This window comes from Chenopodium quinoa, unplaced genomic scaffold (genome assembly GCF_001683475.1).
Source record: "Chenopodium quinoa cultivar QQ74 unplaced genomic scaffold, ASM168347v1, whole genome shotgun sequence".
Classification (NCBI taxonomy): Eukaryota; Viridiplantae; Streptophyta; class Magnoliopsida; order Caryophyllales; family Amaranthaceae; genus Chenopodium; species Chenopodium quinoa.
The window spans coordinates 2,708,811-2,736,477 of record NW_018744996.1 but is presented as its reverse complement, the minus strand read 5'-3'; the positions used below and the strand labels follow the sequence as shown (position 1 = coordinate 2,736,477).

The following is a 27,667-nucleotide window of genomic DNA, read 5'->3' as shown; positions in this document are numbered from 1 at the left end:
GTCAGCTGGAGTTAGTGTAGTAACCTTCTTCAGCCTTTGTGAAGATTTATCTTTGATTGTATGATTTTTGGTGCCTGCCTGTTCAATATCTACATTTTGTCGGGATTCCTCATATACAGGTGGCTTGCTCGTATCATGATTTCCTGGTATGCTTTCATTTGCCTCTGCTTCTGTCCTTAAAACGTTGATCTTGTCAAGCTTGTTTTGCTTCAGTCTGTATGAAGTCTGTATGATGTTGGTCTGTGATGTTGGTATGCTTTTATTGGCTGTTTTGGCATGTTGAAAGCCTATTAGCTCAATTGGTCGAGCACCGTGTAATCACGGGATGTAGGTTTGAATCCTACATGGACTTTTTTAATACTTATTTTTATATTTATTGACCTCTGGGTAAATGGTGTCAAATTGATATAATTACCCGAAGTTCATATATAGTTACCTTATTTTCGATATAATGACCTTAGAATTATGGAAATGCTTTAAATTTTGTTTCAGTCACCTTATTTTTATATATAGTGATCTTTATTTTTGTATATAGTGACCTTTATGTAAATGGTGTCAAAAACTCAGTCGATATAGTTACTTTATTTTTGTATATAGTGACCTTTATGTAAATGCTGTAAAAATTGTTATAGTTATCCTATTTTTGTATACAGTGACCTCTATGTAAATATGGTCAAAATTGAAATAGTTACCCTATTTTTGTATATAGTGACCTTAATGTAAATATTGTAAAAATTGATATAGCTACCCTATTTTTGTATATAGTTACGTTATTTTTATATATAGTGACTCTATGTAAATATCGTCAATTTAGATGAAGTTACCTTATTTTAAGCATGTAGTGACCTTTTAAACGGTTGAATTGATTATATGTAAGGTTGGAATGATCTTAGGGCTTTAGAACCGTCTGATCTTTTGTGCTAGTAATGAATGGCTAAGATTGCTTGTTTTTAGTTTTCACCATAAGTTCTGTTTTTAGCGGAACCTCCCCATATATATATATATGTGTTTTTTTTTTTTTTTTTGGTTAATTACCAAATTGCCACTTTGATTTGCAAATGCAAGAAACTAGAATCTTCTCGAAAACCCAAAAAAGTGCAAACTTGAATTTTTCCTTCGTCACTTTCACTACACAGACTAATACAGCAACTCTACCAAACGCCATTTCTGCAAGTAAGTATTTCTTCCCCTTTGTTTTTTTCCTTTCAAAATTGATATCTAGATTTCTCTAATTAAATTCAACCTTTTCTGATTAGTTGAATTGGTTTTTTTTTTTTTTTTTCATTTATTTCATTTAATTTGCATTATATTTGCTTAATATCTTTAATGATCCCAGAAGATTGAAACATTTGGATTTCTGGGTTTGAATCGTTTTGTTTAATCTTTGTTTATCGTCAAGCAATTAGTTGCTAAATTAGAATTTATTGTTGTATGCTTTCTGAAAAAGTCGTGGCACTAACATTATGGCCTTGCAAATTTGAAATTAAATTTCCTAATTTAGTTCTAATTATAGTGGAATTGTAAGATATCTGTGATTTATCATTGGCAGTGCCAAATCTTGGGGATTTGGTGTTTGGACATTACACTTTCCCTTATGGGTTAGGCCAAAAGAATAAAAGATCCAAATTTCTCACAAAAATATTTACTTTTAGCTTGATCATGCTCTTATTGTCAAAAACCTAATATTCCTAGCCGGACATGGTTTATAGTTTTTTTCCCCCCTTATCCCAGATTAATACCTTTTCCAACTTTTAGTTGAGTTGGGTGTGGAAACATTAACCTAGATGATATAGATGTTCAATGTATTATAGTTGTAGGACTTGTAGCCTTGTAGGTGAGGGCTAATATGAGATTTTCAAAATTGGGAGTCGTTGACAATTTTCATGTTGAAAGGTCAAAGTAAGGTCTTGTTTAGAATGGGGCTCATAAATTAGAGAGTGATGCCGTCCAAGATAACCCAATTGAATCATTGGTTGATGTAGTGGTGGTTAGAGGTGGAAGGAGGGATGTGAAATCATTATCCTCATTTAAGGGTTGATACAAGGGGAGGGAAAAGGGGGGTGGGGGGAATTGGTGGTGAACTATTACCTTCAATTGGAAGGTTATAGTTTCCCACCACTTTCTCCTTCCTCAACCTGCATCTCTACTTTGTTTCATTCTCTTTATTATATCTCCTTTTAACCTTATTCATTGCTTCCATGTTCTAATTGCCCAAAGAGACAAAGGAAAAATGGATATCTTTCAACTTTCTTATGTTAATCCTATCCGTATCAAACAAAGGTCAACTACTTGGATAATAGGTGGCAATTTTTAATGCATGTTTGAACTTTCTTAAGAGTTGATATGCGGATCACGATTCAGGAGTGGAAGATGTACCTATCCTTAAGATAAAAGTAATGTACAACAACTCTCCTTTTAAATTAGCATCCATATCCAACTCTCTAGTTGTAGGCCAACTTCCATCTTTTTATTGATTACCCTCCCTCTCATTATTGATCCTTGTCCAATATGAATCAATATCAACCCGCTTTTACAAATTATTGACTTCCTGAATTCCCTTTGGCTTTGTGCTGTGGTCTCTGGGCTGATTCACAGGCTAGTGAAAACGTCACTACCTTCAATGGTAGTCTCAAAGAGGTTCTCAGGATTAAAGGCTCCATTGAGATTAGACTCACCATTGGAGGGAGTCCCAATCTTGTTCCATGCTCGAGGTTTTCACAACTTTGATCGACATAGTCTCCGTATAAAGTGAATCTTAAACAAATATATTCTATTCTAATACAGTAATACTATTATTTTTGTTATTATTTTGCTATTTTTACGGGTGTTCACAATTTGAAGATCAATTTCCAAATGTATAGACTTTATGTAGTGGCATATTGCCTATTGTGCTGAGACTCAACCATTGAGGTTGTTCAGATGATGGTGTCAAGGATATGGAATTATGTAGTGTCATGGAGGATTGAAGAATGAAAAAAAAAAAAAATTAAATAAATAAAATAAAACAAAATAAAGAGTGAAAAAAGTGGAGATAGTCTCTATTACTCAATAAAAAAAAATTCCATTCTTGGGTTGGCCTTTGAGTTTAGCTGTTCTTCTGCAGTCTCTATCTTCAAATATTTGTCCATGCTTAGAGTTGCTTTCTCTTTTGTGATCATACAAGTAGTAATTTTGTGATCATGCTTAGAGTTGCAGTTTCCCATAATATGCTAATTATGACATAAAATCATGTGATAAATAGCCACAGAAAATCTATGCTTCAGTTAGTGTTTTTATGACGTTCACAATTTCTCCGAATAGTTCCAACACAACAAAGTCTCAACTTAAGCCCTTCTCCTATCACCAGACGTTGACTTGGGGGAACTGATCAATTTACTTGTGCCACTTGGTCATTGCAGATTGCTCTATTATTAACGAAGGAAGAAAATGGACTTGTCAACATCCCAGAAACTCACTCTTGGCTATGCTGCCCTAGTTGGAGTAGGTGGGGTTATGGGTTATATGAAGAGAGGTAGCCTTATGTCCCTTGGTGCTGGTGGAGCATCATCTGCTTTACTGTACTATGTTTACACAGAACTCCCAAATAATCCAGTTTTTGCCTCATCACTTGGGATTGGTGTCTCTACAATGTTGCTTGGATCAATGGGTTATCGTTTTCAGAAAACGAGGAAGGTATTTCCTGCTGGAGTTGTTGCTCTTCTTTCACTTGGAATGACCGGTGGTTACCTACATGGAATCATTCGAAGTCAACACTAGACAGTGATAGGGCACCTGGAAGCATCATGGTATTGTCTAGGTTGAAACTTTAGTAAACAATTTGTTGTCTGGTACTGTAGTCTGATAATGTTTGTTGGAGTTGAGAAAGGTGGGGTATTAGTATGAATTATGAATTGTTGTTTAAGTTCATGTTTGTTTGAACATGAATAACAATTTTATACTTCGTTTATCACAGTGAAGCCATTTTATAGCACAAACTAGTCAATTTCATGGTTGGCAGTACTCTTAACTGCAGTACATGGGAGACTGGAAGATCTTAGCAAGAAGCATCTGGCCTAGTAGAATCATACTTTACTAAAAATGCTAGCTTAATAGCTAAATGTTAACTATGATAATTTGTGTGAGACAGGAAAAACAACCCTTTGCGATCTGTAAAATGATAGATCTATATATGCCAATATCTGTGTCAAGTTTTGCAAGCTATCGATCAGTCTAGCAGATTCCTGAGAGCTTGAACAAGCACGAATAGACTAACTGCGTGGACTGGCATGGGTTAGCTCACTTGTGTAGTTTAGCTGTAAAATTGTTTTTATCTTTTACTTTTTTTTTTTTATTTATTTTATTATTACTTTGAATTTATTTTTCTTCATGATTTGACTTTCCGGTTTTAACTAACTACAGGAGAACCAACATTGATACTTTGCTTCGACATATTTTCCTTCATCTTGTATTTACATGACTAGGTTTCGCCAAATCTAAAATCGAAAAATAGTTAATTCAAACCCCATGCAGAGTGAAGATCCTACGAAAGTCACCACAAACTCATGATTTAAACATGCGACTTGGTCAATTCTTAATTCTATACCATAAAAAGTCAGGTCTTGCTCAGCCTGTAACATAAATTCTATAAATCTATTAAGAAGTAGAGCTTTGAATTCCATGTCATAGTATATTGATAAAATGGTGGCTACTCAGCTAATGTACTAATTACGTAGGTAGGTCATTCAGATCAATGAGCTACAAATTGCCAGGAGTATGAGACTCCTCCGTAACTGTAGGTACCAGAAAGAAATGTTCATGCACAATTTACAAACTCTGAATCATGAAATTGATGGCAATAAGGAAACTGAAGTGCATAAAGCATAAGACAGACGCCTGGAATATGCTGAACAGCAGTAGTAATCGAGTATCTTGTTAATTGCATTATTAAGATCGGGAAACAAAATTGATTAAGAAACCAAAGTTATACAATAAGAATGACGCCATAACTTAGATTGCCTGATAGCCTGTACAGAAGTATTCTATGTATTACATAACTTGCATATCTATATGTGCAGTCTTATTAATTCTGATTGCCCGTGAGCAATTCTACCCATATGTTTAAGGGAATGGTTTGCTCTTTCTTGGGCCAAAATAATGCTCAGGACAGTGCTACACCCTGAAATCTGAATTACAACCATTAATATCAGTACATATAGTTAACTACCTGCATCAAACATAACATATCATCACCTCACATTTCTTTGCAAAAATCAGCAGTCATTGCTTAATTTTGCGAAGCTCCCAGCTGCCCTCCCCATCAAGCAGTCGCAATTCCAATGCATGGAACGGAATTAAAGCAGGGCGCTGAAAGAAGAACAAAATAATTAATACCAAAGTTTAAATGATTGGCAACTCACCCGTATATTCACTAAGATGCACAAAGGTAATTCACAGTTTAAGAGATGATTAGAAATTGGTTGTTTCCAAATTTCCGAAATCAAGGATACATAAAATTGATGCCATATCCTATTGGTGATAATAGGGACTTGCCCCTCTCTCAAATAAAACTGATGCAAATGCTCCCGTTATCATGGCGCTCTCATTCATTTCCCCATCAATCAGGCCATATCCCTTTGGTAATTCAAGGGCTTGTGTCTTTCTCTCAAATATAACTGATGTAAATGCTACCCTTTTATAAATAGAATTCAAAGAATAAAAGTAGATAACAGTGTATTATGAACTTCACAAATATACATAGTACACCCCTAATCTAAATCAAAGAGGCTATTTGTAATCAACCTTTGAGCAGATAACTCAAGGCAGTTTACTGATCTGTTACCCATTGACTCCATTAAAAAGGGCAGAAACTTGGCTTAGCAACTTCGAAAAATTTGACAAAATTTAATTCTCCTTAAAAACTGGTTCACAGTATTTCATTAATACTTGGACCGCAGTACCGATACAATAGATACAGGTCAAGTAGAAAAAAACATTAAATGTACACTAAATACAAAGAAGATATGGGGAAAAAACCCATATACCTGTGACGAAGTGACTACCGTAATGCCTAAATTAGCAGCAAGTGTATACAGGTGCTCCTCCACATCAACGCTAGTGGCACTGTCAGTCATAAGGTGAATTAGCCCAACTACAATGTGGATTGATATACAATGAGGTTTGAAAATAATTTTTCTAGTTCAAAGATGGGGATAGGGCAACAATTTATGGAAAACAAGAGTAAATGCATGATTACGTACTTGGTGCACTCATCAAGGATAGCAAATTTAGGCTTATGGAAGAATAAGCGTGCCTTCAGCCGTTCACCGGACAAAAAAAAAAATGACAGATTAGACCAGTAGAATACAATTTCCACAAGGAGATAAAACTTAAGCACTAATATTCTGACTTTCTGAGCAGTGTACAAGAAGAACTCACCATCCCCAACCTCTGCTGCTCTCCAAGAGAGAGAACATCTTCCCAATTTAGAGCGGCACCCAAACCGCCTTCCCTTTCCAATAGATAAGTCAGCTTAACATTTTCTAGTATGACTTGTAACTGCTTATCCAATACATCTGAGGAGGTGCGAGTGTGATGACCTGAAATCAACATAGGAAAGTTCCGTGAAGCATTCTAAAGCATGTTGCAGCATGTCAATCATCGAATGTGAGAAACATACACTACTAATTTGATTTATTAGTTGTATCAAGTGCCTAATTCCAAGTGTTCAAACAGTTTCTATTTTTCAAGTTTACAATAAATGAACAAACAATTACATTTGACTATTTGAGTCAGCATTTTTGAGGTTGAAGTGGACTAACAGCATAACTTTCCAATCTAGATCCTAAGGTACAGACAAGTCTAGGGGTCACTTGAGGGGGAGGGGTGCTTTCCAGCTCCATACGCCACCCACTCCCCACCAATATATAAAAATGCTCAAGGTGCACCAAGTCGTTACGGAATTCCGTGCGCCTCAGTGCGCTTTGGTGTACCTTGTTGAAGTGAGGCGCATAAATAAAAAATAAAAATAATATTGTGAACAAACTGAGATGCACCTCGGGGGTGCGCCTGTGCCATGCCATGCTTCAGCTGTGCCTCATCAAAATTGCTTTGCCTAGACAACAAAAGGCCCTAGACCACTAATGCCCGGTGCCTAGGCGCGCTTTTCAAACACTGCTCCCCAACCCCGGCAAAAATAAAGGTGGCCCACATTTAGATATGAATTACTCCTTGTGTATTTAATTACTTGCTCCACTTTTCTTTTGCAGCTGTAATTTATTATTTGATCCATTTCCTTTTTTGGAAACTTGTAACAATTTTATACTATTTTCCTCCCAATTAGTGATCCCCTCATATCATATTTTAATATTTTTTATATTCTCTCTCCTCCCCACTTATACTCATTTTTGCTTTTTTTTTTTTAGGTTTCTTTTTAATCTTTCAACCAACCCCACTTCCATCATAAAATATACTTCCTCCGTTTTTTAATAGTTGTAACAGTTTGACTTTTACACTATTCATGTGTTTCATTTTGACGATTTATATTTAAGTAAAAATATAGTCATGTGAGATCTTGTTAGATTCGTCTCGATTTATACAATTTTAATATCAAATGTTTATAATTTTTACATATTGGTAATTAAAGATACTAACGATTGAAAACATGCATCGGCAAGCGTAAAAAGAGATGTGTTGCAACTATAAAAAAACAGAGTAAGTATTATCCACTATTCCTCCTAAAACTCTGTGTCCGAGAAATTGAGCAAGTAATAAAATACGGAGGGAGTAGCATTCACTAGCCTAGCCTGATAAGATACCTAGCCAGTGGATACACAGGGATTCTTTTATTAACTTGCATGCTAGAAACCCCGAAAAAAAAAGGACAGCTTGCTACAGTCACAAGGGGCCCTGCCCTCACAAGTCACAACTAGAGTAACGGTAATGGGGAGCCAGCACTGATTCCGAGCAATAAATTTCCATGCATATCATTAAAATTGGGACCTCTATGGAACCTGAACAAGCAAAACAACATATTTTCCATTCGATTTAATGATAAGTTTTCTGCCAGAACTACCACTAGATCAAACTTACATATCTCACATCTCAGTATTATCCAAATAATCCCTCCGTTTCTTAAGTGCCCCACTTTGACCGGCCTTTAAAGTTATATAAAGAGATAATGGGTTTATAGTTAATTCAAAAGTAAGGGATGTGAGAGGAGTGAAATAATAAAAGGTAGGAGTGGGAACCATGTGAAGGGAGAGATATAACAAATTAAAAATGGCCGATAAAGGAAAGTGCAGCAATTGGAAAAAATGGACGGAGGATAAGCAGCATTGTAATGGCCATAGATGTCACAATTATGTTGGAATCCACAATATTTCTATTTTTATCGTAGAAATGATGCATCATATGAGATGCCGATCCCAAAAAAAAAAAAACAACAACAACAAACAAACAAACAAACCTTGAGCAAATTGTTGATGTGTACCCAAAGCATAAGATCCTATTAGAATCTATACATCTAAACATTAGAATGGTAAAGAGCCTATCAAGGGATTAAAACTACATGCAGTCTGAAGAACGAGATATCCTAGGCAAACAAGAAATACAGAATCAACAAACAGTCACATCCAGTATCAAGGTTAATTTGAAACGAAGAGTTGAACAGCAGTCAAACAAGTGCATACCTTCATCCCTCTGCAGTCCTCTTATCTCTGCTTCCTCACGTGAAAGAGGATATATGACCTGATCCCTCAGGGTTCCTAGGCATGTATATGGTCGTTGTGGAACAACAAATATACCACAATCAGATTCAATTCCCTTTTCATAAAGTTGGCTTGGTTTTACGAGTCTTCCACTAACAATGGGCCAGATACCACGAAGGACTCTGAACACTGAACTTTTGCCACTCCCATTCGGACCTAAAAAACGGCTAACAGTCAGACAACAACAAGTGAGCGTCAAAGTGAAAGAACATAGGTTGATCAACTAACCAGTAACAAGAAGACTTTTTCCAGGTACAATGTCACATGTCAACCTCCTCGTCAATAATTTCTGGGACGGTGTGATTATGTCAACATCAGTAAATGAAATGGTTTCTTCAGAGAGAGCAAAATTTCCCTCAGATGCCAATGAAGTTTGAGTCAAGTATTCTGCATGGGCATATAATTAGCTCAGATAATCTTCTTCAACAAAACAATTCCATAAGGAGGCTTTTGCTTCTTTCTGGGGGAATCATAATGACAACAGAGCAGCTATATATTCAGGGCAAAATAATTAATCCGTTTTTGAGTCACAGAACAAAGACGGCGGAAGAAAAGAAATGCAGTTAAGCAACTAATGCAAAAATTTCCCATTAAGCTCAAGGGACTTAATGGGATACCTTGACAACAAACATGTCAGAGCGCCCTAAAATTCTAAGCAATTATGTCAAAACATAATCTCTTCCGCTACTACACTCTTTTCTTTTGACCACCTAGATTATGACAATTCACATAATTCTACAGTAATATAAGACATAAAAGTGTATTCCGTCAATTCAGCTATATTGCTTTAGTGCCTCTTAGAGAGATGAGAAATTGGAATCTCATTTCTGAGGACTGTACATGAATTTATCTTAATTGCTACAGAGCTTCTAAATGAGAAAAATTCAACAATACAGGCATGTTTCATGTGCATTATAATAACTGAATAGCTGCACAGAATAATTATATATACTAAATGAGGTCATTTTCACAAATTCAAACTGTATAGATTTTTCGATGCTCTATGATATATAGTTGGGGAGAGAGGAAGTTACAAAAGCGTGTCTTCTATTTACCAGATTGAGCAGCATCTAAGAACTCGTCCAGCTCAATGATTCGATTAATTCCACCAGAAAGCTCAACGAATTTCTTATGCAGCTCAAGTATGTCACCAAAAGCTAAAAAGCTTTGAGAGACAACAGATGCCAAGAAGCGTAAAGCATGTGCAAGATCACCTGAAGGAAAAATTATCATAAAGTCAGTGTTGCAAGATAAACCAAGTTATTTACAGCTTGTTAAACTCTGAAAATTATAAAGAGAAATTTTTTAACATCACTTCTGGTAGTGCAATAGGTTAATTTATTAAAATGATTGTTAATCATGCAAAATTGCAAATAATAAGATACTTAGACACATTTTGAAGGACACTAAGTGGCACGTGCGTGCGTGTGTGCATTTTTGTTTGTTTGTTCTCACCTTGTGTGGAAGTCAATGATCGGTCTCCCTTATGTTCCAAGGCATATAACAAGCTCAGTCCCCATGTGACATTATGCGGGAGCTGCTTGGTGACAAAATCATCAAGTATGCCATACAGCCATCTTTTCTTCATCAAAATTAACGAGTGGTTCAGAAGTTTTTCAAATTTTGAATCTACCATCTGCAAACACAATCAGGATTATTTACAAAAATCAGTATCAGAAATCCTCAACTACTAACAGTACAAGAATCAACAGAACGAATGCATAACACAGCTCTCATCAAAACCTTATCATAATTGATAAATTTGCAGGGTGAACAAAACAACACACAAGTTAGATTAATACCTAAATCATAACTGAATCTTAACAAATACTCAACTTACTCACTGCCCACTCGGCGAGGCGGGGGTGGCTGGGGGCTGTATTACATCAACATAATGAGATACTGACGTGTACAAGAACTGTAGGATACCAAGTAGACCTGGAAAATCTTTCGTCCAGTTTGGGTTCAGTTTACCTTGATTCAATCAGGCCATGTTCAAGTCACAGATCAAAAAGAGATCTAACTCCAATTATGACAACTCAAGTAATGCTAGTTGCGCCATTTATTTGGGTTGATTTGAATTGGAAAACAAATTCAGTTCAGGTCAGAATTGAACATCTTGTTTTGGGTACAATTCAATTTTGGTTTGGGTTGAGTAAATTTAGAATTGAAAACTCGACAAGTTAGTTTCCAGTGTCTACACTTGTCAAAATGAAGGCAGGCAATGAGTCAATGACAAAAAGATGGTGTGCCAGAATTCATCTTCTTCTTCTGCTTGAACACCTTAATAAGTGGTGTCGGCTACATGAACCAACATGAGGACTTCCTAGAGGTCACCCATCCTAGTACTACTCTCAATCCTTGTGGCTCATGCCAAGCGATGTGACAAAGTTTTACACTAGTTGTCACTGGCCTACCGTAACCCTCCTCCTTTATCCTTGGGACTGGCAGCAGGAAATCCACCGCCAGAATTCATACACTTCTTAAAAGTGACCTACACTAGGACTTTGAACAACATAATGGCTTAATTTTATTTCTCTCTTTGCCTCACTTCTCTCTTCCCTACTCTTGCACAAAAGAGCTTAGAATACATGCACAACACATGTGCATATAGATAAGTAATTAAATTCCTTTTGGAAAGGTTACTTAGCAAAACCAATAGGTTAAAAGACAAGGCATAGATTAAAATACTGTTCAAGAAAAGTTCACTAACCTGTAAACTTTTAAAATGTAAGGAAAGGGTAAAATCAGGGCTTGATACTAATAGAAAAACTAATAACCAATTATTTACCATAACTGTTTGGCCTATTATCATTTCTGAAGTCAGATTAAAATATATAGTTCTACCCTATTAAGTACCCAGCCAATAGTGAGGAGCCTCTACCTTTTATCTTTGGTATGAGCAAGAGAAATCTATAATTGAAGTTACTCACCGTCTTTTCTCGAGCACCCCCTCCGAAAAAAGCAACAGATTCTGCATGTGTGCGCAACCTCTCATGCATAAACCTAATCAGATAGAAAATAATAAACAACAAAGTTCACAACATAATGCCAGATAGACAGACAATAGTGAATAAATGTAACCTGAAAGTTCCTTCAAGTTGTTGCTCTTGACTTGCAAGGTCACCAAAATCCGGAGTAACACTCCTCAGAAATCCAAGTCCAAGCAGCATATATGCATATAAGAAAGCAACACCTCTACGACCTGTTAACAGCTTCATTCTCCAAGTGAACCTTAAAGAAATAATGAAATCAAGTAAGGATTGTACATAGAAAGAGAACACGTAGCATCTAGAATTTAAATCATAAACCGCAGTTGCATCTCTTGCCAGTTGATATCAGTGCTTACCACAGTATGTCCACAGTGGGCTTCACCATTCCAGTGACAAGCCCTGATAAATCTGAGGTTAACTTTTCTAGATCATGAGTTAATCTTTGATCAGCGTCTATGCTTTTGCTTGACATGTTGAAAACCTGAAAAACTAGAGTTTTTAATAACTACAACATAACGTAACAAGTGTTTTTGGGGAAAAAATGCTCAGAACACAGACAAAGCAGCTAACAAGTTGGTAATAGTCTAATCTGTCACGGACAATTGTTGGTCTAACTCATACCTTATAGAAAGCATTTTTCCTTAAGTAATTCTTGAGTAAATGTTGAGTCAAGCGAATCCTCCATCCAAGGGCCAACCTAGCTGTCAAGTGCCTAAATTATGACAAAATGTCCAGATCAGAAACAAGTCTCTTATGCTAGAATCTTCATGCTTCAATAATATCAAATAACACAACAGCATCAGTGACAGACTTTCATCTTGATGTTCAGAACATGAGCAATAATTGCCGATTAATATAACCATCTGCAGCTACAAGAAATTTAACAGCTTCTTCGGTTTATGAGCACAAATTCAATGGGTACCATTAGTCATGAATTAATTCTTGGGCAGCTGGGCCTTTTGCTATGATGATTCATGTTAGCCAACCCCAAATCATTTTGGGACAAAGGCTTTGTTGTTGTTGTACTAATGCAGAGCATCTCACAAAAAAATCTGCTTTTTATCCTGTACTTTTTCTTTCACTAAGGGTGTGTTTGATATACTTCCTAGAATTATGCACTTATGTGATAGGATCATGGAAATTTCTAGGTAAGACTCCCCAATTGAGTTTTACACAAATCTACTTCATTTCTTAGTAACATATGAATCATCAATGAAATTAGATAGTAATAGGGTCATCCTTGTAAGAAACTATACCAACTGTTTGATTTAATATGGGTAGTTAGATTGGATTCAATTTGTGACTACATAAAATCCTCAAGTAACTTACAGATACTTGTCATGAAATTTCCTAAATCCAAGAATGCTTATAATCAGCAGGGAATTTGAAACCTGAATTGTGCTAAAGTGGTACCAGTTTTTAGATACCAGGAAATATAACCTTATAGATGGAGCAATGAAAGAAGAAGCACAACTTTGTAGCACGCTGACCCCAATCAAACGGATAAAGGCTGCCTTGTCCTGCTCCAAAACAAATTTTACAGTTGTCCCTGGGGAAAACATGCAATTTAGTAACAATTTTGGCTAAAAATAATTGAATAGGATAAATAAAAAAATAATACAAGCCAATTACCATTCAAAGAGGCAATACGATCAGAGACCCATGTTCTTGAGACAACCAAGAACGCAACTGCAAGTAGCTGTGCTCCCTGCTTATCAAGAACAGTAGGTACCTGGAAAAGAAAAGGCATTGACAAATATTAAACTCTACACCTTAGCACATTTCCATGGTTCAATGGCTGCACCTTTTCTACACAGTGACCAAGTGCTCGTTTTTTTACATATATAATCTAGAAGAATGCTATCACAGGACTTTGTCCTTGAAATCAAGCAACAACTAAAAGAGACTAGCATGAATCTATTTCTGCAGGAAAGGCATAACGAGTTACAAGGAGCGTGGAAACTGAAACTGCTATGGTATGATACGTACAGAATGATGTATAAACTAAACATTAGTGTTTTATGTCATAATGATAGATCAACTATAGCATACTTACAAGCACCTGATATCTGAGAAAAAATTGTTTTCAAGAACATAGTTCACTCTTAAACAACTACAGCATACAAAATGACAAAGAAAAATAGCAGAGAAGACCATATAACAAAGAATGATCAAGGATGATAAACAGCATAAGCAATAGACCAACATTGTCACAACAATTTTTACAAGCTGCCTTATAAACACAACATGAAGAAAGTACACCACTACTTTCTAAAGTTCTTGTTTATGCTTTCAATCAAATAAATGACGTAAGTGGCCAAGTAATGAACACAACCATTGCTCATAAAACATCTTCAATTTAGGCTCTGTTCTCTTCACCTTATTCAATAAATATTCAGTAAAAATAATTTAAGTTTTTTATAAATAATTTCAGTACAATAAAAATAAGTTCACTTCAATAAAAATAAGTTCAATTTAGTAAAAATCAGCAACTCTAAAGAGCAAATATAAAAAACAAGTCTAAATCAATAAAAAAAAATAAAAAAAAAATGCATTTTAGTAAAAATAATTTAAGTTTGGCAAAATTAATCAAATTTCAGTAAAAACAACTTCAAAAATCAGGTGAAGAGAACAAGGCTTAAGGCTTAAATGTAATTCCCTCCATTCCAAAATTTGGCGAATCTTCTCAATGTTCAAAGCTTTGCCTTCTTCCATATTAAGCTTATTAATGTTCAGGCTTTACATTTTACCATATGACAATTTTTTATGTTCAGACACAATTATAGCACCCTCGTGATATTAACAGCAGTATGAAACAGGCATTATGTGTAAGGCTTTCCTCCCCACAGCCCCCACACACTGAGTGCGAGCTCACTCATTAAGTTAAATATCTTCACTCATGGAGAAAAAGAAATCAATTCACATCAACATTATAAATCATATGTGATGCCAACCAGAAAAGTCCAAGCTGGTAAATTATCACACAAATTGCAGCAACAAAAGTCATTGTATGAAAGGATTCTTTAGCTATAACTTACCAATATTTTAAACATGTTTGCAATTCTCAATGGCAACATTGTTGGAGATATTTGGAGTTGTGGTACATGGGGCAAAGTTGGAGCTCGATCCAAAGTACGTGATGATCTCAATACCTCTGAGATGTATGATTCAGAGTTTGATCTAGCAATTGATGCTCTCTGGAAGGACATGAAACTTTCAGTGCCAAGCTTTTCAGAATTGTGAAAAGGGAAAACATTTTGTACATATACATGGAAAAATGAAACAGGAAGAGTGGATTTATAAATTTAACCTTCTTATTAGTCGCAAAAGCTCGTTGCACAGCCATTGCATCATTTTGGCGGTTAGACTCTAAAGGGTTACTAGTATCCATACCATTCTCATCATCTGCCAAATTTTCATCCCTGTAAATTAAAAATACCTTTTAGTAAATCAAATTTCGGATTCTTAGATTATATCGATAATTTTTAAATGCTGAACAATTTCAGAATGCCAAGTCATATTCTCACCTTTTGTAGTGAACGCTCCATCCCCCTTCACCATCCAAGGACAGCACTACATCATGAAACGCAACTAATGCAGGGCGATGGGATATTGTGATGCACGAAGTTCCCATAGCCCGGACCTTGGCACAAAAACGCTCTTCCATATCAATTGTCACAGCACTGGTGCACTCATCAAGAATCGCAAATTTGGGCTTATGATAGAACAATCTTGCCATTCCTAGTCGCTGTTGCTCTCCCAAAGAAAGCTCCTCACCCCAATTGACCTCTGTGTCCAGAGGATAGCGATCAAGGAGATATTCAAGGTCAACCTAGAAATAGGAACAAAGAAAAATCCACAAATAATAGAGTTGAGTGGTCAAACACGTCAGTGAATTTATAGAGAGAAAGCAGCTACTCTACACAACTTCCAGATATATACAGTGATGCAAATATAAAATATAAACTATGATGCAAATAGAAAAGTAACCTACGTTTTTCAACAGATCAACCATTCCACTACGTGTCAGCGGCTCAACCTCTTGATCAGCAGTAAGAGGATAAATCAACTGATCCCGAAGAGTGCCGACAGCTGTATATGGTCGCTGTGGCACGTAGAATATCTCTTTATTAAGGTCAGATCCAACTCCAGGCTTCGCAATATGTCCGGACACTAGAGGCCAAAGTCCACCAAGAACTCGGAAAAGTGAACTTTTGCCGCTGCCATTTGGGCCTTTAAAGAAAAACAAAAGGCAAAACCTCAAATCACATACAGAAGTACCAAATATAATTAGGACACCATAGATCTCCACTACCCTTAAAAGAATGTAAATCCACTACACATATATGCAAAAATCATGGAATGGCTTCACAGATTTCACTTAACAACCTTCCCTTTTCCTGGTAACTACAATTCAATACTCCCACCATAATCTTTTAATTTACTCACTTTCTTTTTTTCGATTTTATTTTTTTTATTTACTCACAAGTCACAACTTACTATTTTTAGAAATAGGACCCACCACTTTTACTCTCACAACTAATATTTTTTTTATTGTCACTTTCACACTTTATTTTTTCTCTCTCCTAACTTTAAACACAATTCTTGGCTAAGGAGAGTAATCTGAGTATATGTAGGCAGATTACTCTACTAAAGGTCTTGGGGAGATCTCAATTTTACATTCTTGCATATACATACCACATCACCCCACGACCTTTAGTAGATCAACTACATGTAGGCAGATTTCTCTCCTAAGCCTCTTTATTTTTACTTTAGCCCCGTCTTGTCTTTACATGTGTGTCCAACAGTAGTTGGCTGTGAAATATGCTTACATACCCATATCTATATCATGATAAAAAGGGTGTAGTAGCAAACATTCCACGTTAGAGAAACAGGGGTTGTCTACGTTTCAAGGTAACCATTAGCTACGAAAAAATCAAATAGATGGGTGTCAGTTCAATGACAAGCTCATAAATGCCATAAGTCATAGAAGTGCAGCAATCCACAGCACAAAATGAGAACTGCATAAGGTTCTGCACAGTTACACTACAGCCTATGGAGAAGCCAAGTGAAGCATAGATTGACACATTGCTTGACCAGAGTTCAATCATAGTTTCACAATAGAAGGATCTAAACATGAGAAACAAACTAGAGCAACATGCAATTACAATCACTTCTGAAATGGAAATTCAGCCCCAAATAAAAAGAAACCAACGAAAACTTTCAAGCATCAAGTTCCTACCATACCTGTAATCAAAAGGTTAGATCCTGGTTCAACTTTTAGTGTCAAGTTTTCCACCAGCTTATTGTTAGATGGGGTAACAACCTGAATTTAACACAGAGTTATGTAACAGCCAAAAATTGAAAAACAAGTAAATTTGTATTGGAATTAATAGCAAGAAAGCAAGCACCTCTACATCTGAAAATTCGATGTACTTGGCTTCGCTAAAACAATTTCTACTTCCATTTCTCTGTGAAGAGGAGCTATCACGAAGACCAAGCTCTCGAGATACAGCAATTAACTCATGAATTCGGTCCGCATAACCACTGCAATTTAGCCAATAAATGAATGGACGAAAAATAAATTGCAGATATATTGTCTTCCTTTGAAATCAGCAAGGAATAAGCCACGTCTTGGATCACAATCATGCAATTAATCCAGCAACATGATAGAGGTAGCTTACAGCTAAAAAGGTGTTTTCTCAACAAGCCATTCTAAATCTACGCATAAGCGTTGCAGGAGCATGAGCTTGCATTTTGGAAGCATACATTGGTTCAGTAAGCTGAGAAATTGATATGTAATAGCCAATATGTCATGCATTAGATGGTTCAAAATTGTGCATGTGTTAAGAGGTTATATTGCTCATCGAAAACATGCAATTTGTTGTTTTTACCTACCCAAACTTCTTGCAGCTGCTGCGAGAAGTTTGGGTAAATCATTCGGTGATTACCTTTGGTACTAACTTTGAGCTTGCTACTCTTAGGGTTACCACAGGGTGTTCATTCAATGATGTATTGTTTTGGATTGGAACTCAACCTTTTCCTTTATCCTTACAAGCTTTGTCCTCCAATGATATGCTTGCTTTTTGCATAGTGTGTATTATAGATATAGATATATCTAAAAACAACAAAAAAATAAGCAATTCCCATGCAAGCCAGAGATCCCTTGCACAACCAACAGATGGAAGATGAATGGCACATAGGTATCCATACATTCTTCTTTATTTCTTTTCTTTCCTTACTTGGATCCTTAAATGAGGGATTCTTCAGCACATTCAAAATTTAAGGTGGATACTTCAGCATGGTAGAAATATAGAACTATAGGTTACTGGACAAGTAAATGACTGAGAAAGCTACATCTAATCTTAGAGGACTTCCAACGAAATGACCACTACAAACAAAAGAACATAAAATCTAGGGGGAAACGTATTATAAAAAAAGAACACAGTAAAAGAGAACAGAAGACAGTAAGACACAAGGCAACAAGACCACAAGACAATCCACTGCCAATAAGCATGACACAGAGTTGTAAATTTTCAACGTATAACAAGTCCAAAAGTACCTGAGACGATTGAGTCGCCTTGAGCTGATTGACAGAGTACCCAATGCCTGAAAAAGTGAAATGATAACACTAGTATGATATCTAAGATTGCTCAGCATTTCAGCTCGTCCTAACGTGGAAGAATCAGGCCTCAAATTGCCAGAAAAAAAGGGTTCAATTATTAAAACAACAGCTACAGTGGCACCAAGATACTTCAGCAAGAAATCCTGGATCATACCAAACCACCAATGATCATGAAGAACAACACCCATATGCTTTACTAGTGTCTTAAACTTTTGCAGAATATGAAATTCCTCTCTAGCTTCTCCCCCATAGAATGCTATACTTTCTGAGTGGGTTCTCAATCGAGAATGAAGCTGTCTATATTCCCCCTCCAGTTGTTGTTCTTTAGACATTAGCTTACCAAATGCAGGAGAAAAGTTTCTAATCATGGTCCCTGCTCCAAGTACATACGCCTGAAACACATAAAAGGGGCGTAATCAGAAATGGGTATCTCCAGATTGCGGAGTTTAGTTAAAAACTCCAGAAAACTCAATTTAAATGTGTAACTATGACCAGATTGGATATACCAAGATCCAGAAGATATATTTTGGACTGGCATAAGAACAGAGGCGCCATGTATACAGTAGCCCATCTGTAACTGCAATAAGATCCTCCTGTACAAGGTCACTTAATTCGGAGCAGAACTTTGGAACATCACTAGCAATCCTTTGTTCTGGATTAGTTACCCGGCCATCGACATGGGAAATTTTGTAGTATGCCATATTCTGAAAAGGATAGATGTGTCTGTGAGTGTAATATCCACATGATTTTCATGTATAAAGAACAGTTTGTTCAAGCAGTGTCACTTTCTAGCTTCAAGAAAAACAAGGATCAACAATTGAGCACGGGGAGAATCCTCAACAGTAATATAAAGTCCAGCCATTACACAAATAGCATAGCAAGTAATGAAGCCCGACACAGAGCACAACAAAAAGTACAAGCAAGTCCAGCCCAAGCATGTAGATACGATCCAAAAACCCAATTCTTCTCAGATGCACATGAAGACAGTTCCAAAACAACCCAAAGGCTCTGAATGATAGAAGAAGATTCAATACACCAACAAAAGAAACAGAGAGAGAGAGAGAGAGAGAATACGACTTTGCACAAAATAGAAGAGAAGAGAGAGGAAGAGACAGAGGAAACAATAACTGATTTTAGCAATGTAGTAATTCCTATTCTAGCCAGAACTTGAACCAACTACGCATTGCAAAGCAAACACTCCAAAAATATTCAGAGCCTTGGGTTTATAATTGTACCCATCAGATTATGTTGAGGTAAAGGAGCTCGTTCAGTAAAACAACCCAGCCGCAGAAAACTTTCTACTTTAATAATTATAGTCCTGTGGCATGTGCAGTGCACTCAGGGCAGTCTCCGGGAATTTAGAGGTCTTGTGCCAAGTACTATAATGAGACCCCAGTAATTTTTTTGAAGGACAACTATCTAATGTGAAATCACGTCATCATCAAGATAGGAATACTTTTGATTCGAAATTACAACATCCTCCATAGTCCATATCACCATCGTTATTTTCAATAGAAACTGGTGTTTACTTTACAACGAAATTATACAGAGCTTTCATTTTTTTTTTTCAATTTTTGTTTTCACAACCAAAATCATATTTCTTGATTTTAAGAGGCATAACTGATAAACTCACACAAATTTAAAAAAAAAAATCACAGCAGCAATTTATAATTGAAACGTATTAAGATTAAAATAGATAAAAACATGGAAATTTAATTGAAAAATCGTCCTGGAGATATTCAAGAGCTCCCCTTTTGTAAAGAACTAAAACAAATTTGTAGGATGTGAAAGATTGTAATTTAGAGATCTTGATACAAATATAAATGTATGAAAATTTGGCCATCAAAAACTCTAATTTATGTGGATTGCTTAAGAAAATTTTAAAGGTTTGAATGAGGAAATAAATCAGTACATCAAGGATATAGTTGACTAGAGGGTTTTTAGGAGAATGATAATTGTGAGAGTATTAACTGTGGTGTATTTACTTGGAAATCAGAACATGGAAAATTGGAGTGATAAGTCAAAGAGAAAAAAGAGGTTAATAAATTGTTAAATTTCTCAAGGAAAGTGTAGGGAATGTGAGGAAGAAGACTTTCCTTATTACTTGTGTTTGGGTTTTATCATAACATGTGAAAAAAAAAATAATGGGCCTCAAAATTAGGGGGTCATGTTCTGTCGATCCGAATGGACCGCCCATAGCCGAGCCTGAGTGCACTAGTTATCAATTATTCAGTTCATCATTATATTTAGGAAAATTTGTCCAAAAGGTCCTTTAGAATGGCTGACTTTGTGATAAAGGTCCTTATTTAAAAAATAGTGGCAAAAAAGGTCCTTATATCCCAATTAGTTTGTAAAGAGGGACCTTTGACCGGATTCCAGCGATTCACTTTATTTTCCGGCCATTAAAACTCACGTGTCTAGTAGTGACTTTTAGTTTATTTATTTTTTTCCCTCCAATTTCAACTCACCCTAATGCTTTCCCCCTTTTTCTTGAGAATTAGGGTTTGCACAGAGATGAAGGAAAAATAAGGGGGAAACCATTAAGGTGAGTTGGAATTGGAAGGAAAAGGGAGGAAAAAAAAAGAAAAAAAAAAAGGGCAACACGTGACTTTTAATGGCCAGAAAATAAAGTCAATCACTGGAATCCGGTCAAAGGTCCCTCTTTAAAACCTAACTAGAATATAAGGACCTTTTTTGCAACTTTTTTTATATAAGGACCTTTACCCCAAAGTCGACCACTTAAAAGGACTTTTTTTGCACATTTTCCTTATATTTACTCTCCAAGCCCTACAAAGCTATTCCCTTTTTTTAAAATTTAAGTTTGTCCCAACAAAGTTTCCCATTTCCTTATACAGATTTGGTCCACCAATTATAATTTGTTTTTCATTATCCCACACGTTCATAAATGGTCATAAATACACATCTCTCCTAACTTTATGTGCCCACAAAAAACGGGAAAGGCTTTATGGGATGGAGGAGTGTATTATACTTGTATGCAAAGAATTTGGCTTTCTAGTGTTCACTTAGTGTAATAATAGTTCGGGCGAAAACAAGTGCCAGCAATATACGATTGTGCTTCAAATGAGTCAAACAAAAATACTAATAACCAATCTTTTTTCTTATTCAAAATTAACACACAATATATAATCACTATGAGAACTTTTAAGAGTTTTAGCATATTACACATGATTATGGGGTTTGATGAAAAATTAATTGTTGATGCAATAACATAGGATATGAAATTGATGAGTATCGTAACTGATTGTTTTCTCTCCTACACTCGCATTCATCAGCAGTTTCCTTTGTTAAATTTAGGATAAATAATTAAACTGTAAATCAAATGTATATATAAATAAATAAATAAAATAAATGAAAAATAAAAGAGCCTAAATGTTTCTCCCATTTGTCCTTAATATTTTTGGTGTTTAGAGAGCCACATAGGCAGGTGATGAGAATCGATCCCAAAATCTCATGAGACCGGGAGGAAAGCTCTAACCACTTGAGCTATCCCTCACTCTCTCCCATTTGTCCTTAATATACAAGTATAGATATAGATTTAATGCAATAACTAAAATCAAATATTTACCTACTATTCCTTCCGTCCCTTAATATTTGTCCCATTTGACCATTTTCACAGTTTTCGATGCATATCTTGAGAACAATTCTTCAATTATGTATGTACAAATTATGAAAAATATAATTTTCAAACTATACATAGATAGAAATCTAAGTATCCAACAAGACCCTCCATGAGTATGTTTTTTTCTTATAAATATCAATGAATAGTCATGGTCAAAGTTTGTCTCTATTCAAATAGAATATTCCAAATGGAACTAACATAGAAGAATGTAGGGAGTACACAAAGTGTAGATAGTAACAAAAAGAATTATAACATAACAGTAGGAAATGGTACATGCACTGTACACACAACATACCTCAAAATAATGTGTATGGATAAGCTTCGTCAGTATTTTTCTAAATCGTAAGCTTAAGGTCCCTGTTATGTACTTTGACGTAGAATGTACGGTTGATAGAAGAAAGCACAAAAGAACATTTTCAATTATTAATCTCAAAAAGGATGGTACACGGCGTAGAAAAGCTGCTCTAAACAAAAAGCCTTGCACTTTGGCCAGTCTATTGCTTACAGCAGTCCGCAACACCTGCAAAAAAAATTAAAGTTGACAAATTATGTAATGTATATCTGTATTAAAAACACCTATTTTGCAAATTATGTACCAGCAACAGACCAAAAGATTTAGAAACTATAGAAAGCAAAGGAATCCCAAAAGTATATTAACCTAAAATGGATTTGCTGAGAGTAATCTCTGTAATTGCATCATAAAGTTGTCTTTTGCAATTAAACAAGAAGTCAGCAACTGAGTACTGACTCCTGGTTATGGATCATGTTAAGGATCCAAACTCCAATAGACTTTCAATTGTCAACCAGTTCCTAATTAATACCTTCACACAATATTTGCACATAGTGAAGGTCCAATGGATCTGTAATAGTTCAAGATGATAGGGGTAAAAGAGAACATATTGGCAGAGAAATGAGTCATTGAGATAGCTGTAAAAATGAAAATGTTGCCTCTTTTTCCATTTTATTTAATATCAAAGGTCCAATGGATCAGCAGTAAAGTTGAAGATGCTTAAGGTAAAACTCGTAAAAGAAAATATATTGGCAGAGCAGTGAGATAACAGTAAAATGAAAATGTTTCCTCTACTACCATTTTCTTAAATAATAATTCTCCCTAGTCTCATTCTCTGGTCCTCTATGGGATTAAATAATTCCACTGATAACAATGATTCTCTACACTTCCTAGGGAGTGTATCCATTTACTTGCCTGCTTCTAGAAACACATCTCATCTTAATTAGATGAGAAAAATGCATTTTCAAAATGACAAAACAAAATGAAAAACACATCTCATCTTCCTTTAGAGAAGCAAGTATTATCAACCAAACTTGACGTTAGCACATCCTACTCAATATGTCTACAACAAAATCTTTGGGAGATTACTTCAAATTCAAATTTTTCTCATTTTTTCTGAAATTGTTATACGTACCCGTGTACACTTAAAATTACACCCAAGGGTATTTTTCTGCTCATTTGATAACTTTTGGTCATTTAAAATTTTTCAAAATGACCAAAAGGTCACTTAGGTGAACAGCACCTACCTCTTTGTGCACCAATGTGCGTGTAAGAATCCCTCCTCATTTTCAGTATTACAACACGCGAAATGAGGTATACATATAAACCCCCCCCCCCCCTCGGAAGTGCTCCCTCTAGTCAATGAATGCTCCAAGTACATGTTACACGGTTATTAAATCTTCTAGGGACACCCAAAAAAACATGCATAGGCTCCAAGGATCCTTCACACCTCACACTGACGTTATACGAGTTACATACAGTAGATATTGAGTGCAAAATATAATCTAAATTTAAATTAGTTCCTTAATGATTAGCTTGTAAATTATATTGCCTAAAACCAAACCATTGGGATATCGCATGGGTCTCTCCAACATAGAATAGCGAAGACAATTACCAATCATGATTTTAGGCTTTGTGCATTCTACTTTCACTTGTACTTACAAGCCAGTCAGTGAAAGGATTGTTCGCATGGACTTAAGCTTCTCTAGCCATCCCTTAATCTCTACTTCTCAACTTGGTTCTTTCACACTAACCTTACCTAAGGTACATTCAAAAAAATTGGAAATTTCATGTTCACATTAAACAAGAGGTTTACAAAATTACAAGTTTATTTAATGCTGCTCTCAGATCTTCCAGTCATAGTTGCAACAATTAAAAAGAAAATTAAGCTACTTAGGCACACTATAAAATTCTGGGTAATGGTTCTCAATTAGATACAACTAGAGGCCACAAGACATTCCTATTAGTAGATGCTTACTGGGAATTTGTTCAGCTGCACCCTTTGCCATTTACTGATTTCACTCTTTAAAGGTGGAATGCCGTGTCAAATTTCCTAAATGTTTCTTCTATAACCTTTCAAAATAAAGACAACCAATATATAAAGGCTCACTAAAAAATAAAAATAAATAAAAATAAATAATAAAAGGCGTATCTAAATATCATAAAGCATTTAAGTGTTCAACTAAAGCAAATTGATTCATCTCTTATCTAAAGTAGATTATCGTTGCATCTCTAAGAAGGATTACACAAAGTTACCCCTACTCACAATCTCTCACCAGTTAAACAGCCAAGGCACATACACAGAATAAGAAAATTAATCACAATGACAAAAGAGGGTATTGAGTTATTGATGAAAACACATAAAGGAAACCCATCAAGCATCTGCGGGTATCAGTCAGAATAAACCTCTCCACATTTGCAACCAAAAGGAGCTTTGTTTTTTAGAATTGTGTTTTCTTTGGTTCATTAACACTTGATTAATAACAGTCTGAGCAATCGATGAAGAAGCTTACCACTACAGACACCAATGCTAGAAGGTCACGTGCACCCCTTCTACCCATATGTGACAGAAGAATCGCTGCTAAGATCTGAAGAGATCTCAATGCATTCTTCTTTTGTATTTTTCCCTTATATGCAGTTGGGTTCGAAATATCATTTTCAGAACTCTCTGACAAACTACCAGGCCCATTACAATGACCGGAAGAATCAGATCGCTTATGGCTCGATCTTGATTGCATATATGCAGCTGTTCCACCTGCTACTAAGATACCAGTAGCCAGCAATAAAGACTTCCTGCAAGAGAATTACAATTCAAATATGTTGGAGCAGATTTGAACATGTACGACACATTAATAGTAGAAAAGAGAAGGCCGAGGCAATAAGATTAGAAAGGCTTTTCTCGAATCTCGGATGCATAGTAGTAAATGAAAAATGAAGCTACCCCCTCCATTTTGTTAGTTATATCATACAGACATTTTGCAATATTCCCCATCTCCAACTTGACCATCTTTGGTTATTTATACATAAGGAAAACATAGTCATGTGGGTTTTTGTTGGATTCATCTCAATATGTTTTTTCATGATACCAAATTTCTATAGTATGTACCTACAGATATATAAAGTTATTTAATGGTCAAAGTTGTAAATTGGCAAATTGCATAGGCCAACATTACAAGTCAATATGGTACAACTAAATGGAGTGAGTAGCTTTAATATGTATTTCCAATTCTTATATCTATGCCATGAAAGTATTATCTTCAGTCATCTAAAACATAGTTGCAAAGCAATAAACACCTCCAATGCACATCCAAAGATCATAAAAATTAATTCCTAAAAGCTAAGAAAAAACTTCTGTTACAGGTTACAGCCAAACTACTCAAATGAGCAAAATAACAGCCCAAAGTACCTACTTGGATTAAGCTGAAGCTGCAGACTAGTAGTACCACAGATAGAGAAAAAAAAATGATAGATAAATTCTTCTTTTTATTTCATATTGGAAGAGAAAAGAAGATAATCCCAGTACCTTCTTGAAGCAAGAAAGCCTCTGCCATGCTCTGTTAGTCGCAAAAGTTGGAGGGAAGGCATGTTTGATAAAGATAACTTCTCTATCAACAGTAATTGCTGCAGCTTTGCTTGTTCCTTAAAAGATAGGAGAGATAGATATGTCAGATAATAATTCCAAGGGGAGGTAGAAAATCAATCAATCAATAACTTAGTACTAAAAGCAAAACCAGTGATGACAAATGTCATCCACTGGTTGAAAATTTTCCCTCCAATTTACCTTTCCTTATTTGTTTTTGTCTATCCTTCATAAAAAGTATTTATAGCCTAATATTCACTTTCCACTTTGGCGATTATATTTTTTCCATACACACTCAAACGAAATATTTTTATATGTATATATTTTACATTAAGTAATTTTGTTATAAAAATGAGCATAATCAAATTGTATATTAGGATACCATAATTCGTTTTTTTGTAGACAATTGTTAAATTAATATTATACTTCACTATAAATTAAGTAAAATCCGTGCATTGCACGGGACTTTTAACTAGTGGAAAAATATATTCAAACTTTCAGGGGTAAAAAAAAGAACACTTTTTTATTAAATAATAAATAATTAAAAAATAAAATAAAAAAAAGAGGCCTTCTCTTGCTAGAATTTGGTCAGATGTTCAGCTGTATTTTTTAGGCATCTATATAACCTACTCTGAGATCTTTTCGTGCATGCTACACATAATTTTTCTACACATAGCAAATGTTTGTTTCCTAAACCCTCTTCTCTCGCTCTGCCATTACAACAGGAAACCATACAATTCCAACTAGATTTCAATGCTTGAAGTTGATATACCAAAAAACATACGACATTTTATAAGACATTTCCCACCTAACCACTTCGTCACAACTTAGATCAAGAAAAGCACAAAGAAAAATCTTAAGGATTTATTTCCATTGCTTACTACAACACTAGCCTTTCAAGGCACGCAGGGGCGACAATGCACATAATAGCAGACCAACTTCAAAAATACATTTTATTAATAAACAAGAATCGACCAAAAAAAGACCCTGCAAAACATAGCTACTCACCAAAGGCTAATGTCGTTGACAATGCCGCAATAAATAACAATAGAGCACGATCATCGTAGCACAAATCGCTCTTTCACAATGTAGGTGTTGTCATGCCAAAAGTGACAAATATCTTTACTTAAAATTGGATACTCCGTATCTCCTTACCTGAAAAGGTTCTCATAACATCACTTACTAAATTCAGAATCCAAACTAAAAAGAAAGATTTCGTACCGTCGTCGAAAACGTAAATCAGACAATGGCTAAAGCAATAAATTCAACAGTGTAATTCATTATGAAATTGAATATAACAAACAATCTCAATGATACATAAAATGAATTCAATTCCAAAACACAATATTAATCATCACTCACTGAAGTAACATAATCATAAGCTAAAAACCAAAACACAGCAAAAATTATAGCTCAAATCCAACAAAAAACAACAAATTAAGTTAATTTCAATTACAAATGACATAATAATCATAAACAACCAAAATCAAATGATTATACACACCAAATCTGCAGCATACACACGGCAATATACCGCTCTTCGATTCTCCGTCTTGCGTTCACTTGTAAAACAGCTCAATTCCGCAAGAAATCAATCGATTGAATTCCCAAAACCAAGAAAAAAAAAAGATAAACCCTAGAAAAAAAAATTCCCAAAATTTTGGGAATAGAAACAAAATAAACTAACAAACACTGAATAATAAAATCAATAAATAAAACAGGAAAATTGTACGGTAATTTCAAGTGAAAGGGAAGTAGAATCAGAAATGGGCTTATTATATAATATTATAACTTTA

At 35.3% G+C, this 27,667-nt stretch overlaps 2 protein-coding genes across 6 annotated transcripts; one reads left to right on the top strand and one right to left on the bottom strand.

Annotated features, from left to right (window-relative positions):
- The first annotated feature begins 1,024 nt into the window (after positions 1-1,024).
- LOC110707329 (protein FATTY ACID EXPORT 7-like) lies at positions 1,025-3,970 on the top strand. The gene is made up of 2 exons (XM_021885349.1): positions 1,025-1,173; positions 3,399-3,970. The coding sequence occupies exon 2, from the start codon at positions 3,427-3,429 to the stop codon at positions 3,754-3,756; it is 330 nt and encodes a 109-aa protein (XP_021741041.1). The 5' UTR covers positions 1,025-1,173; positions 3,399-3,426; the 3' UTR covers positions 3,757-3,970.
- A 913-nt stretch (positions 3,971-4,883) lies between these two features.
- LOC110707327 (ABC transporter D family member 1-like) lies at positions 4,884-27,667 on the bottom strand. Of its 5 annotated transcripts, none has more exons than XM_021885346.1 (28): positions 27,376-27,667; positions 26,880-27,026; positions 25,815-25,930; positions 24,805-25,084; positions 22,298-22,522; positions 18,869-19,066; positions 18,300-18,754; positions 17,149-17,284; positions 16,985-17,063; positions 15,732-15,970; positions 15,265-15,569; positions 15,048-15,159; positions 14,776-14,934; positions 13,370-13,469; positions 13,178-13,286; positions 12,359-12,449; positions 12,094-12,218; positions 11,829-11,978; positions 11,678-11,750; positions 10,200-10,380; positions 9,800-9,958; positions 8,973-9,131; positions 8,667-8,900; positions 6,415-6,575; positions 6,237-6,289; positions 6,021-6,099; positions 5,230-5,343; positions 4,884-5,162 (listed from the first exon to the last, which is right to left on the bottom strand). In XM_021885346.1, exons 3-27 carry the CDS (start codon positions 25,874-25,876, stop codon positions 5,257-5,259), a joined length of 4,011 nt encoding a protein of 1,336 aa, XP_021741038.1. In that variant the 5' UTR covers positions 25,877-25,930; positions 26,880-27,026; positions 27,376-27,667; the 3' UTR covers positions 4,884-5,162; positions 5,230-5,256. The 5 variants fall into 5 exon arrangements, with proteins under 5 accessions (XP_021741038.1, XP_021741039.1, XP_021741037.1 ...); XM_021885347.1 differs by having other exon boundaries at positions 4,884-5,155; XM_021885345.1 differs by having other exon boundaries at positions 5,235-5,343.

Excerpts from the sequence above, each read along its gene's own strand:
- LOC110707329 (XM_021885349.1), top strand. The coding sequence starts at position 3,427 with ATGGACTTGTCAACATCCCAGAAACTCACTCTTGGCTATGCTGCCCTA.
- LOC110707327 (XM_021885344.1), bottom strand. The coding sequence starts at position 25,876 with ATGCCTTCCCTCCAACTTTTGCGACTAACAGAGCATGGCAGAGGCTTT. Across the intron at positions 13,470-14,775 it reads CAAACATGTTTAAAATATTG|GTACCTACTGTTCTTGATAA; the intron begins GTAAGTTATAGC and ends TTTCTTTTCCAG. Across the intron at positions 6,290-6,414 it reads AGCAGCAGAGGTTGGGGATG|GCACGCTTATTCTTCCATAA; the intron begins GTGAGTTCTTCT and ends GAACGGCTGAAG.